The following is a 12,707-nucleotide window of genomic DNA, read 5'->3' on the forward strand; positions in this document are numbered from 1 at the left end:
AAATAAACTTGAAGGAGAAAAAAGCGCGGTCTAAAATTGATCGAGAAGAATCTGCAGATTTGCTGCGGGGAGCGGTTTAACTGGCGATTGATACCATGTTAAACATACTAAAAAGTGAGAGAGAAACGAGAGCAAAGAGAGAGAGATTTGGAGAGTGATTTTCTGTATATTGAAAAGCTTAAGCAGATACAAAGTATTTACAAATATATAAGAGAAAGCAAAATAACTGCTCCTAACTATTCTAACTACTTCAGCTAACAATCTAACAAACTTTGTTGACTAGACTGCTGACTCATCTAGCTACTATGCTAACTCACGTCTTACTATACTCTTAACACATACAATCGAGTTGACACGCATTTAGATCCTGATTCGCATCTTGTCTGAACCCGCATCCAACAGATGCTTCAAGAAAAAATACAAGGATATAGTCCAAACCCGCATCCTTAAGCATGATTCGCATCCTTATCCAAACCCGCATCCAACAGAAACTTCAAGGAAAAACAAAAGGCAGACAAAATAGAAACATACAAGGATATAGTCCAAAAGTGACTACATTCGGAAGACAAAGAAAAAAAATCAAAAAGGAAACAAGGATATAGCTCAAAAGTGACTACATTCGGAAGACAAAGAAAACAAAATCAAAAAGGAAACAAGGATATAGCTCAAAAGTGATTACATCCAGAAGACAAAGGAAACAAGCCAAACTAAACTAGTTATCAACATGCATGAAAACTGAATATAAAGATAACCAAGTTGGTCCATCCTAACTAGAGTAAGAAAATGACGAGAGGCCGAAAAGCAATCAAAAGTAGTCAACGTCTGAACCTGATGCCCTCTTCTCTGTATAGTTTACTACACATTGTAGAGAATTCTTCATTTTTCAATATGAGATTTAATAGTTTTTAATGTAGAGTTCCCTTGTTCGCGCATCCTTGTCCCCAATTCGGCGACGGCATGTGCATATTTGAGGCGGTTGTGGGCATGACATCAGAGGGGAAGAGTGGAGACGGCACGAGCAGGGAGAAAAAAGAGAGAAGATTTCAGAAACAACATCCCCTTACTTTTTTTTTTCTTATATTGTGATTTAATTTAACTTTAATTATTTTTATAATTAATTTGGAATCTCAGTTCAACTAATTATTTGGATTGAGAATTTTAAAATTAGGATATATTTTTTTAAAATACCATTTATTAGTATAACAAATGAATAAATTTTATACAATATAATAATAATTTGATTTTGTAATAATCCCCTCTTCTAGAAGATTTAGGCTCATGTCATGGTGACAGTGTCCCCTTCCCCAATAATGTCGTCTATCACCATGTGTTATTTTTATATCTATTACTTTAACAGTAATATTTTTAAAAAAAAATAAAATTTAAATAAAAGTGAAACACAACTATGACATGAAGTGAATCTCAATCGACTAAATGCGCCATTTAAATATTTCTGTATCAATTCTAGTCATCACTTTTTCCTCACTTTATAAATACAACACACGACGGCGTTACATGACCATCCACGATCCACACCACACTCTCTCTCTCTCTCTCACTCATCAGCAATGGCGCAGCTCCATGTCCTGATGATCCCCCTGATGTCACAGAGCCACATAATCCCCCTGAGCGACTTCGCGAAATCCCTGGCCCGCCGCGGCGCCCTGGTGTCCATCGTGACCACCCCCCTCAACGCCCAGCGCTACAAACCCATCCTCGACACCTCCGCCGCCCAGAATCTCCGCATCCAGATGATCCCCCTCCACTTCCCCTGCCGCGAGGCCGGCCTCCCCGACGGCTGCGAGAATCTCGACACCCTCAACTCCCTCCACCTCGCCCGCCAATTCTTCCACGCCTGCAAACTCCTCCAAGCCCCCCTCCGCGCCCTCATCCACCAGCTCCGCCCCGCCCCCAACTGCATCATCTCCACCAGCGCCATTTCCTGGACCCAGGACCTCGCCGACGCCTTCCGAATCCCGCGCTACGTCTTCGAAACCGTCTCCTGCTTCACCCTCCACTGCTCCAAAAAAATCTCTAATGTCACAGACAAAGACGGTGTATTTCTAGTGCCACAAATTCCTCACCGGATCGAATTTTCCAGAAACCAGTTACCTCAAATCTCGACCCAGGATTCGGATCCGTACGTTGACCGTGTCCCGGCTCTAGGCCGGGGCACGCTGGTGAACAGCTTCGAGGAGCTGGAGCCGTGGTACCTGGCGGCATGCAGGGAGGAGAGAGGAAACGTGTGGGCCGTGGGCCCCGTTTCTCTCTCCAACCGGGAGGTTTCAGAGCGGTTTAAGAGAGGGAACGAGGCTTCAATCGATCCCCATTACTGCCTGACGTGGCTGGAGTCCATGAAAAGGCATTCCGTGGTGTACGCCTGTTTTGGGAGCCTGTGCTCTTTATCTCTGGAGCAGATAATCGAGATAGGTTTAGGGTTGGAGGAATCTGGCTTTCCTTTCATTTGGATTATCAGGAAACAGGAGAAGAACTCCGGCGAGGTGGAGGAGTGGCTGGCGGCGGAGGGGTTCGTGGAGAGGGTCCGAGGAAGGGGGCTGGTGGTGCGGGGATGGGCCCCGCAGGTGATGATACTGTCGCACCCGTCGGTGGGAGGGTTTCTGACGCACTGTGGGTGGAACTCGACTCTGGAGGGGGTGAGCGCCGGCGTGCCCATGATCACGTGGCCCATGTTTGCGGAGCAGTTTTACAATGAGAAGATGGTGGTGGATGTGTTGGGGATTGGGGTGAGGGTAGGGGTGGAGAGCTGCATGGAGAAGCAGGGTGTGGTGGGGCGGGAGCGAGTGAGATGTGCTGTCGAAGAATTGATGATGGATGAGAGAGAGGATAGGAGAGAGAGAGCTGAGGCGCTTGCGAGGTCGGCCAGGGATGCATATGAAGAAGGGGGTTCGTCTTCCTTAAATGTCACCTTGTTTATTCAAGACGTTGTCAGGGCAAATGCAGAATTAATGGTCAATGTATGATTGTAACTTTAAATCTAGTACTTGGACGTAGAAACAATGAATTAATGGTGCATGTCTTCAACACATATATACTCCTTAATTTTATTTACTCGAATATATTGTTGATCATGAGAGCTGGGAACTCGTCGTTACATTAATCAACTTAACGTCGTGAATAATGTAGGTTGCATGTTTTTTTGTGGAAGTGCATTGTTGAATAATAATTATGATTTATGTATGTCAAACTACGGACGAAAGAATATACATGAAGAAACTTAAATATGCATGATTTGGAGACTAATAGAGGAGGTAAAAAAAAGTTGATATATATATAATATATATATATAGGGTGAGGCTACATATTTTAGTGTATAAAATATGTATAAGATCCAGCCATCCATCTCTAAATAATTTACGATCCAGATTAAAACTTAATCTTTTTTATGGTTTATATAGTTATACGTACTGATTCGTAACAAATATTGGATGAAGGGTAAAACTGCTATTAAAATTGAGCTTGACATTTCATATCTCTCCGTCTGTTCCGATAATTATGCGGTGGGATATGGAAAGATTTTCTTTTCCATAACCTAATGATAATGGTTTAGATTTTTGAATGTTTGATATGAATTGAATGCCAAAAAAAAAAAAGCATCAATCAGGTATTCATGTTGGATAATATATGATGGGGGTTATTTTAATGAGGTATTGTACTTCGTTACGAATTACATTTTAGTGGGGTAAGAATTAAAATCATATTTTTGGTATTACGAATTATCTTTTTGGGTATTACGAATTATTAGCAAGTTTGCTCTATAATTAAATGATTTGTTATTCAACGTTTTTAGTGGTTTACTACATCGTAAAGTCATTGATACGAATCTAATTTTTTGATAGTGAGAATTTGTATGATCTATTTTAAGAGTCGTCCGAATTATACTTTTTTGGTGTTAATAATTGAAATCAAGTTTTATTTGAAATAAAATGGTATGTTATTCTACGGTTTTTGTGGTTTACTACATAATAATCTTGTTGTTACGAAACTAAATATTTTTAGTGAGAATTGGTCTGATAAATTTTAAGAATTGAAAATATAGTTGTTACGAATCTGAAATTTTATTAAATTTAAGAATTTTTTTTTTGTGATTTACTACATAATAAAGTCATTGTTACGAATCTGAAATTTTATTAGTGAGATTTGGTATGATAAATTTCAAGAATTAAAATTATAGTTGTTAATTGTGAGAACTTTTGGCAATTATTCATTCACCAAAAATACAATGAGTATATTATAAAAATTTGTATAGATTAGGCGTGAATATGTATTAAATTAAGCAATTACATGTTTATCCTTTTATGAATTAGGCGTGAATATGCATGGATTAGATTAGGCAAATCTTAAGCCATTAGATCAAACAAGATTTAATGGACAAGATTTATTTATATTTTATACACTTAAAAGTGTTTATATATATATATATATATATATATATATATATATATATATATAGGGGTGGGCTAGAATAAAAACACTCTTAAGTGTATAAAATATAAACGTTTTTTAATGTACGAATTTTATCCAACATGGTTACGAATTCATCCAACATGGTTACGAATTGCGAAAAATAAATTTTTGTTACATTTGAGATTCGAACTCAGGACCACGAATTCATCCAACAGTGTTACGAATCAACCGTAGATCTTGATGATCTAAGGGCTGAAAATCATTTATATTTTATACACTTAAGAGTGTTTTTATTCTAGCCCTCCCATATATATATATATATATATATATATATATATATATATATATATACTATATATATATATTTGCAAGTTACAACATCTTCCTTTTGAATTCGATCATAATCTAAATCATTTAATTTAATTAATGTACTACTTATCAGGGGAGGGTTAAAATAAAATCACTCTTAAGTGTATAAAATATAAATGATTTTCAGTCCTTAGATCATCAAGATCTACGGTTGATTCGTAACCCTTTTGGATGAATTCGTGGTCCTGAGTTCGAATCCCAAAGGTAGCAAAAATTTATTTTTCACAATTCGTAACCATGTTGGATGAATTCGTAACCCTGTTGGATAAAATCCGTACATTAAAAAACGTTTATATTTATATTTTAAGAAGTGTTTTTACTGTAGCCCTCCCCCTACTTATCATCTATTATATAATAGGATTAAGCCTTAACCTATGTGGCATATCTAAAATCTCACCATTTCAAAATTTACCATATATAATCTTCATCATTTATTAATTAATTAACTATTACATTCTATATAAAGATTCATTAAACATAATAAATATAATTAATAATAAATCTATTATATAATAGGATTAAGCCTTAACCTATGTGGCATATCTAAAATCTCACCATTTCAAAATTTACCATATATAATCTTCATCATTTATTAATTAATTAACTATTACATTCTATATAAAGATTCATTAAACATAATAAATATAATTAATAATAAATGTATATATATAATAATATTAACATTACATATAATCTAAATTAATAAATTTTATTATTTATTTTTTCTAGATAAAAATTAGATTTACATGTTTGATAAGAAAAAAATTATAATCTATTCCCTATATAAATAAAATGTATGGATTTATTTTATAAAAAATAAAAATAAAATTTTAATTATTTTGATAGACATAAAATAAGATTTTGTTGTAAAGTAATCAGTTTATAGAATTTGTGCCTTATTATGCAAACATGTAAATCAATGATCGGACCCGTTTATAATTTACATATACGTGCATGTCTCAATTCAAACTTAATTTAAAATTAATTTTATTGAAAATTAAGAATATAAATATTATATATATATATATTATTCATATAATATAATATATTGCAACATTTCATTTCTGCAAACTTTATTTGTTTCTGTTCGTCCATTAATAATAATAATAATAATAATAATAATAATAATAATAATAATAATAATAATAATAATAATAATAATAACAATAATAATAACAATAATAATAATAATAATAATAATAATAATAATAATAATAATAATAATAATAATAATAATAATAATAATAATAATAGATAAATTATGAAATTAGTAATGCATAAATGAAGAATTTAGATAAAGAACAATAGAGAATGTGATGTTAAAATATATTGGAAATCTTTAATAATGTATCAAATTTATAATAATCTCAATCGAGTGAAGAATTCATATAAATCACCTCATTTCACATTGAGTATTTTTATAAGATTTCACCAAAATAAAACTTATACAAGAATAAGCTCTTGCTTTTCAAATTAAAAATTTACATTTAATTGGCAGAATGATTGAGACTAATACAATTTGAATTGTTTTGTCAATTTAATTTGACAAAATTTATTTAATTAAATACATGGTCTAATTAATTTAATTTGAAAAAATAAATTGGTTTGATTAAGTAAATTATTTCTTCAATTTAATTTGATTATAAAATAATATATTTTGTATAAAATTTTAAAAATAAAATTTGGATTCAACATAGATTTTTTTATGAAAATTTATCAATTAAATTACTAAATAAATTAATACAATTTGAATCTCGTATCAACTTTCTTAAGCTACACACGAGATGATTTTCAAAACTTAGTTATGGTCTTTCAAACTTCAAACAAGATAATGTTCACGAGTTAATGATGCTCGAAACTCAAGATTTGAAGATAATTAATGTTCATGAGTCCATTTTATTCTTTCAAATTTCAAACGAAATGATGCTCGAAACTCAATTATGATATTTCAAGCTCCACATGAAATAATGCACAAAAAATTGTCACAATTTTTCAAGCTGCATACAAAATGATGTTTAGAAGTTAGTTATGATCTTACAAGCTAAAGATGATAATGATCTTTAAAGCTACACACAAGATAATTCTTGTAACTTAATTGTGATCATTCAAAGTTCAAATGAGATGATACTCACAAGTTAAATTTATTTTTTTAAACTTCAAACGAGATGAGTCTTGGAACCCAATTATAATATTTAGAACTATTAATGCATAAAAGTTTGTCAAGATTTTTTCAAGTTCTATACAAAATGATGTTTACAAGTTAGTTATGAAGTTAGAAGCTCCAAATCATACAATCTCACAAGTTAACTTTGATTTTTAAAGCTACATGATGTTAAAAAACTTGACGCATAAAAGTTCATTTTTTGTATTTTAAGGTTTAGACGAGATGATACTCAAAAGTCTGATGTTCAAACGTTAGTTGTCGTCTTCCGAAATTTAGATTATGATATGATCCTACAAGATTCAGACGAGATGATGCTCAAATGAAATAAAATTTTCAATATCGATATATTTTTCAAAATATTATTAAATAAAAATCTACATAAAAAGAATATTTATTATTCTAACAAAAGGTTAACATTTAATTGAGGAATATGATTCAAATTAATATAATTTCAATTATATTATTTTAAATTAAATAAATTTAAAAATAATTTATATAATAAGTTAAAATAATTTCCCGACGAATTTCGACGGGTCGCGCACTAGTTTCCACATAAAAGAGCTTTATAAATATAAAATAGAGTGTTATTCAGAACGAGAAATAATATAGTTGCATGTATAAAATTGTTATTTTTTTTTTATAGGAAGAGTGTTGTACAAAATCGTATAATAGATTAAAACACAAACTCAATAGTCAATACCAAATATAATATTGGATATGACTTTGTTCATATAAAGTATAAATAATATCTCACGAATCTTGACCATCCGAGACAAGTAACATTCGGTCGGAGATTAAAATCACCAAAAGAAAAAATGAGAAACTATATTATTGGTCCTCTTTTTTTTTTTTTTTTTGAGGAAAATTGGTCCTCTTTTAAAAAAATGTATGACATTTAATGTATATTCTACCCATAACCTTCTTTAAAAAAGAAAAAGAATTCTACCCATAACCAGCTGGGCACTAACAAATCAAAGATAGAGATTACCACATAAAGAGAGTTAATAAAGAAATACTACTACATTTTTTTTGGTCCCTTATAATATCGCAATTGATGTGAGAGGTTCTAGATTCATTATAAATTCCGATCGAGTCTGTTCCAACTACAATTGATACGAATAAAATATAACCATTAAATAAAAAAGCAAGACAATTACCTCCACGTACACCAAATTCATTGATACGATTCATGTTCTAGAAGGCCTTTGCATATAGTACCACCAAATTAAGACCAAACCCACCATGTGGATCTCTGCTGCATTGGAAATAAAGTGCAAGTTTCAATGATAATTGAGAATGATGTGATGTATGTGGATCACAATTATTTACTCCAATCACCACCTCCCTATTTATATGTTACGACGTGTGGATCAGAATGATTATTATCTTTAAGAGCTACTACCTTCCTGTTTATATATTAAATTTGTCGCGATTGTTTGAGATTGATTAATTAGTTCGAAATGACTCGAAATTAATTTTATAATGTAAAGGAGGTTAAAATTAATAAGCCAAGATTAATTTTGTTCTAAAATTAAGTATCGAATTGAGTCTATTCAATTAAATAATGTATCATGAAATTAAATCCTATCTAATCCACCAAATCTAGCACTCTCTAAGTTAAAATTCTTTGTATATATACACAATCATTCATATGTAATAATGTTATATTAGCAAAAAAATGTACAGTATAAGTTTTCAAAAAGTTTCTTTTTTATAGATTAACATTTTTAAATAAAAAAATTTTAAAAGTCACACCACGAGAACTTGATCCCAAAATAATTGGCTTTAAGCATTAAACACTCTTTCGCTTGACCAACACAAGCACAATTCAAAAGTAAATTGAGATATTCCGTGAGCTTTCACAAATAAGGTAAATTACACTTTATGGCCTGATTTTTATGTCGAACTTTTGCAAATAATGTGACCGAAAAAAAACCCACAACCTCTTAGCAAAGTTGTAAACGTGGCATGGGATAAAAAAAACTCTTTTAACTTGTTATAGCTTCTAAAATCTCCTAAACATTATCTGGTTCATATGAATCATAAAATTCATTATTAGATTCATCCTCTTTGTTCTATACATTATCTTCCAACTCGTATTTTTTTTTTCTCGAATTTTTTGTATCGTGTTATATTTACAACTTATCCAAACGCGGTAAGGGGTTATATGAGACGGAATTCAGTGTTCCACAATTTTATGTGTGCCACTATGTCTTATGCTTATATCTATTATTTTAAAAATATTTTTTATAAAAATAAAATTTATTATAATACTATGAATTATATTGAGGTTTTATTTCAAAAAGTTAATTTTTTTAAAAAGTATATATCATGAATTTGAATTTATAAAACTATTATTAGTTAATAAAAGTGAAATTAAATGATAAAAAATAATTATATACCCTAGATTGATGGAATAAACCCTAGTTAATAATCACAAAATTAACCTAAACCATATAAAGTTGAAATTGAAAAAAATATACATAAGAAATTAAATAAAATTGAAAGTGGGACATAAAGTGTGCTACACTGAATCTCATTCCGGGGTTATATGCCCAAGGCCAAAAGTCTTGGGTTCGAGTCCCCTGTGTCGCGGCCTGTTTTTCTTTATTTAATATTGTAAGTTTATCAAAAAAAAAAAAATCAGAAATTTTTACATGCATATTTTAAAGTAGAACATTTATATAATTCGTCTGTATTTAATTGCTCTTATTTAATTTAATAGCCTTCTTTTATAAAACGAGTGCAATTGGGCCCCCGTGATTAGCCCACTATTACAACAAAGTTCGTTGAGCCTTGATCAAAGGCCCAAAACAACGGATAATTATGCAACCAACAACTTCGAAAAGAATATACTCCTATGTAATTTGAGTGCTTTTAAAACCTTTTCTTGTGATTATATAGATCAATATAAATACAAAAAAAGTTTTAAAATAATGTAGATCCACGACCTCCACTACTATAATATATACTGATCATGTAAGATAAAAATATATAATTTCTAATAATAAAATTTTATTTAATTATAGGGTGATTTTATACATAGTTGGTGAATCGTGAATGAATCCCTTTATTACAATCCCTTTATTTAATAAAATAATAAAAGTACGTAAAATATATTATGGGTAAATATCACTTTTAAATCCGAACTATTTTTATACTATCAATTATATCACATGAACTGTAGTAGCCCGCTCTTTTATTTATGATTAAGATTAGTAAATGCGATATTTAATTATTGCATCCTCCAGTAATGTTAATCCAGCTGAGATTCTGAATTAGATATTTCCACATGAAATGATCGTGATTTATTCATTGAGTAGACAATGATTTATTTTCTAGAATGATAACTGACTTAGCAAAGTCAGGTTATTAATTTTATATGCTATAGAATATTATTTCTATCTATTATTGTTACTTGAGTCGTAGATTTATTCCGACTTGTTAATCTAATTAAATCTACGGATCCAATTTAGATTCATTCTACGAGTATCACGATATTAGTAAGGCAGGAAATCAAATATCGAATAACAAGATTTATTAGAGTATTCAGTATAGTAGCAAACTAGAGATTGTATTACATTTTCAGATACCCAAATACACCATTAAATAGCAAGACTAGAATTAGTATTGCAGATACTAATAGTAAGATATAAAATGACCATGACCAACACTGAAGAATTTCATTAGTCACACCCACAACTCTACACTATCTATTACAAACATCACTCAATTCCTAGCCTACTCCCTACATTCCTATTATTACGGCAGCAAACTTCCTTCATACCACTCCCATTCTACACTAAAAACTTCACCAAAAGAAAGAAAGACTTCATTTACTGCTGCCGACTTCAAAGGATGTAAGCTTTGGCTTTAATTCCTCCACTTCCTCCCTGAATTTCAGCCTGCATTTAATAGGGAAACAATACACAATTCATTTCAGCTATCTTCTCATTGAGACCAATTCAATGGCAATAGACAGCCACCGACACCAAGCATTTGCAGGTGAATACTAAACTCAGCTCTTCAGGCATCATACCATCACATACATGTTTGAATAGAAATATAGAGGTGTAAACATTTATATATGCTTATGGACCCAGCAGTCACACGTAAAGAAATCAGTTTGTATATAAATCTTCTTAAAATCAAATATACACACTCTTATATTCAATTCAAAGATCTAATCTTTGAATTGATTTTAATACTTTTGACTATTGATTCTTATTTTCAACACCTACAGCCACCCTACCTCTGTACCATCTCCGTAGAGTGCTCAAGTGTTCAGCCAACAACCATTCCCTCTTAGTCTTAAACCTCCAGCCAGCAATCTCACTTCATTCTCTCCCATTCCACACTAAGGACTTTTGAGAGAGAAACAGAAGAATTTGCTGCTGCAAGACTTCAAATGAGTTTGTCTCCACGAGAATCAATAGCAACACAGCAGCCACCCAACACAAAACAATCAAGGTATTCTTTTTCTCTAATCAGTATGCTTCCTTCCATATTATACATTTCATTTCCCATCAAGCTTGTCCTGTTCATAAGATAGTACAATGAATAAGAGGAAAAGTATGATCATATCATCCACATATAATCTATAGACTAGATACAGACTCTTAAGCCTTATGCTTAGTTTTAGTGGAAGCATAAACTGTGTTAAACCAATAGAACACCAAAGCTATGAGAATTTCCTATTTTCATAATAGCATTAAGTTTGAACTTAGCTTCAGCCGGACCAGGGAGAGTGCGACGGCGGCGAAGCTCCCGCCACTCGTCGAAGGCCCAGAGAGACAAGAGGGCGAAAATGGTATTGGCCATCGAACTGGCAGCGGCGATTTATGATGGGAGAGAGAGAGTACCAGCCGGCGCTTGGGCGCTGACCACGCCATAGAACAAACTCAGGCAGCTAAACTTCAGCCGGCCTCGCCGATTCTACAACGGCGGCGGTAGATTCCAAATAAAGGAGGAGAAGGGGAACCTCCTTCGCCGGAAAGAAACCACAGCAGCAACGACGATTGTTGGTAAAGAGCTAGGGCTCAAATTTTTGCAAGAAGGGTGCAAGGTGAATCGAGGAATTAAAAGAAAAGAAGAAAATAAAGAGAGGAGGGCAGATGGAGCGACGACCTCGCCGGAAAATCAGAGTTTCGGCGGCGTGTTATGATGGAGGAGATAGAGCTAGGGCTCGGATTGGGCGTGTGGAAAGGGACGACGCCAGATGGTAGGCAACTACCACGCCTGGAGTAAGACGCGGTGGAAGAACCGACCTCGCCGGAATCTCAGAGCCACGATGAAGGCGGCGGATTTCATGGGTGAGAAATGGAGAAGGAAAATGGATGAGTTTCAGGCGAAAAAAAATTGAGAGAGAGAGCCGAAAATTTGAGAGAGGGAGTAGATTTGGGCTGACTTTTCCTTTGATCTGGGCCCCTCTATTTTTTTTTAGTTGGGCCGAAGAAGTCAGTTTTGATTGGGCCGAAAACAGGGTGAATTTCTTGGGCTGAAGCTGTTAATTAATTGGACTAATGCTTTTATTAAGTGGGTTGTCCCTCTTAAATAGTTTCCAGGCCCAGTTTCTTTTATTGATTGGACAGTAGATTACCGCGTTATTTATTTAGCCCGATTGTATATTAATTTAGATTAGTCTATTAATTGGACTTAGTTAATTCTATTTATGGAATAATTTAGAATGAGATATTAGCTAATAAGTGGGTTAACAAACCCTGAAGTGAGTGGATTAATTAAGTTTATT

At 32.6% G+C, this 12,707-nt stretch overlaps 1 protein-coding gene across 2 annotated transcripts; it reads left to right on the top strand.

Moving 5' to 3' along the window:
* The first annotated feature begins 1,468 nt into the window (after positions 1-1,468).
* Positions 1,469-3,069, top strand: LOC131003230 (UDP-glycosyltransferase 73C6-like). Of its 2 annotated transcripts, XM_057929708.1 has the most exons (2): positions 1,469-2,729; positions 2,763-3,069. In XM_057929708.1, the coding sequence occupies exons 1-2, from the start codon at positions 1,569-1,571 to the stop codon at positions 2,979-2,981; spliced, it is 1,380 nt and encodes a 459-aa protein (XP_057785691.1). In that variant the 5' UTR covers positions 1,469-1,568; the 3' UTR covers positions 2,982-3,069. The 2 variants fall into 2 exon arrangements, with proteins under 2 accessions (XP_057785691.1, XP_057785690.1); XM_057929707.1 differs by having other exon boundaries at positions 1,469-3,069.
* Positions 3,070-12,707: the final 9,638 nt, after the last annotated feature.

The sequence above is a fragment of the Salvia miltiorrhiza genome, unplaced genomic scaffold (genome assembly GCF_028751815.1).
Source record: "Salvia miltiorrhiza cultivar Shanhuang (shh) unplaced genomic scaffold, IMPLAD_Smil_shh original_scaffold_180_2, whole genome shotgun sequence".
Lineage (NCBI taxonomy): Eukaryota > Viridiplantae > Streptophyta > Magnoliopsida > Lamiales > Lamiaceae > Salvia > Salvia miltiorrhiza.